The 1,545-nt window shown below is 43.6% G+C and overlaps 1 protein-coding gene across 1 annotated transcript; it reads left to right on the top strand.

The window, feature by feature from the left end:
• Positions 1-374: 374 nt before the first annotated feature.
• Positions 375-793, top strand: LOC117802596 (60S ribosomal protein L39-like). The gene has a single exon (XM_034661790.1). It carries the CDS (start codon positions 422-424, stop codon positions 575-577), a length of 156 nt encoding a protein of 51 aa, XP_034517681.1. The 5' UTR covers positions 375-421; the 3' UTR covers positions 578-793.
• Positions 794-1,545: the final 752 nt, after the last annotated feature.

The following is a 1,545-nucleotide window of genomic DNA, read 5'->3' as shown; positions in this document are numbered from 1 at the left end:
ACACACACACACACACCCCACACACTCTTACCTGTTCTATGCCCGGAATATGGAGCTGGACAGGCAGACTTTAGTTCAGAATCCATCATCTTGTGAGCATTAGGCAAGCTACATCATCTTTTTAAGCCTTACATTTCCTACCTGTCCAATGAGGCACTTAGAACTCAGGTGGCCAATCTGACACCAACAGGTACTTTTGTACAGATTAAACCAGTTTAGCACAGGGCCCAGCACAGAGTAGGGACAGAATAAATGGCAGTTATTAACACCATCATTCTTGTCATCTTCATTATCATTATGGAAAACAGAAGGGAAAAAGCAGGGAACATATATGTTCATAACATTCTGCCTTTTAAAATATATTTCAGCTTTGTTTCTCCTTTTCGCTGCCATCTTGGTGTGTGGTTGACTGTTCCTCGCCATGTCTTCTCACAAGACTTTCAGAATCAAGAGATTCCTGGCCAAGAAACAAAAGCAGAATCGTCCCATTCCCCAGTGGATTCAGATGAAAACTGGTAATAAAATCAGGTACAACTCCAAGAGGCGTCACTGGAGAAGAACCAAGCTGGGTCTGTAAGGCATCACACTTCATGAGATGGCACCCATATTCAAGCTGCATGAAGATCACGTTCCTATCCTTTTTCTTTTCCCCCACATGTTCCTGTTTTCACTCTGTTAACATCCCTCCTACCTGGCCAATAGATATGTTTTACCAGGGAAATTATTTTTCTCTGTTACTATGCCTTTACCCCAGTAAGTTGGTTCAGTAATAAATGTGAGACTTTCAGCTGAACTGCTGTTGTGTTCTGATTTATGAAGTACTGAATTCCTCCTCATGTCAGATCTCACATAGCACAGTCCGACAGAACTTTCTGCAGTGATAGAAAGGTCTCTCCACAACCAAGTATTGAAGTGTGGCTAGGGGGTGCCTGGGTGGCTCAGTCAGTTAAGTGTCTGTCTTCCACTCAGGTCATGATCTTGGGGTCCTGGGATTGGAGCCCCACATCAGGCTCCCCATTCAGTGGGAAGTCTGCCTGTCTCTCTCCCTCTGCCCTTCCCCCTGCTCATGTTCTTTCTCTCTCAAATAAATAAAGTCTTTAAAAAAATAAATTTCAAAATGTAATATACATCGGAAGCATGAAACCTAGTAGACTCTTACACGAGGCTCTGGAGATTGCACTGTGGATTTTTCAAAGCATCACTCACAAGCTTTACTCCATCATCTCCCAAGATGTTGTCTGCCAAGCACAAATGTGTCAACCTTTTGTTGCTGATGAGAGCCAGAGAAAGATCCTCACAACCAGCTACTGTGAGGCCACAGCTTTCTAGGCTGAAGGAGAAAGACAGATGGGAAGGGATCAGTCAAATCCCAAAGTTCTTGTTTCTCTTCTCCTTTGCAGGGACACTGGCTGGTACTTCTAGCCCTTACATCTCTACTATAGAATCAACCTTTTCAAACCTGTTAAAATCACAAATGCCACTGCAGCAACGTTCAGGGGAGAGGAGGAGGAAAATAGTAAAAGTAAGCAGTCATGAAGAACAGCA

This window comes from Ailuropoda melanoleuca, chromosome 6 (assembly GCF_002007445.2).
Source record: "Ailuropoda melanoleuca isolate Jingjing chromosome 6, ASM200744v2, whole genome shotgun sequence".
Taxonomy (NCBI): Eukaryota; Metazoa; Chordata; class Mammalia; order Carnivora; family Ursidae; genus Ailuropoda; species Ailuropoda melanoleuca.
The sequence above is the reverse complement of the archived record's forward strand: the minus strand, read 5'-3'. Positions and strand labels throughout refer to the sequence as shown.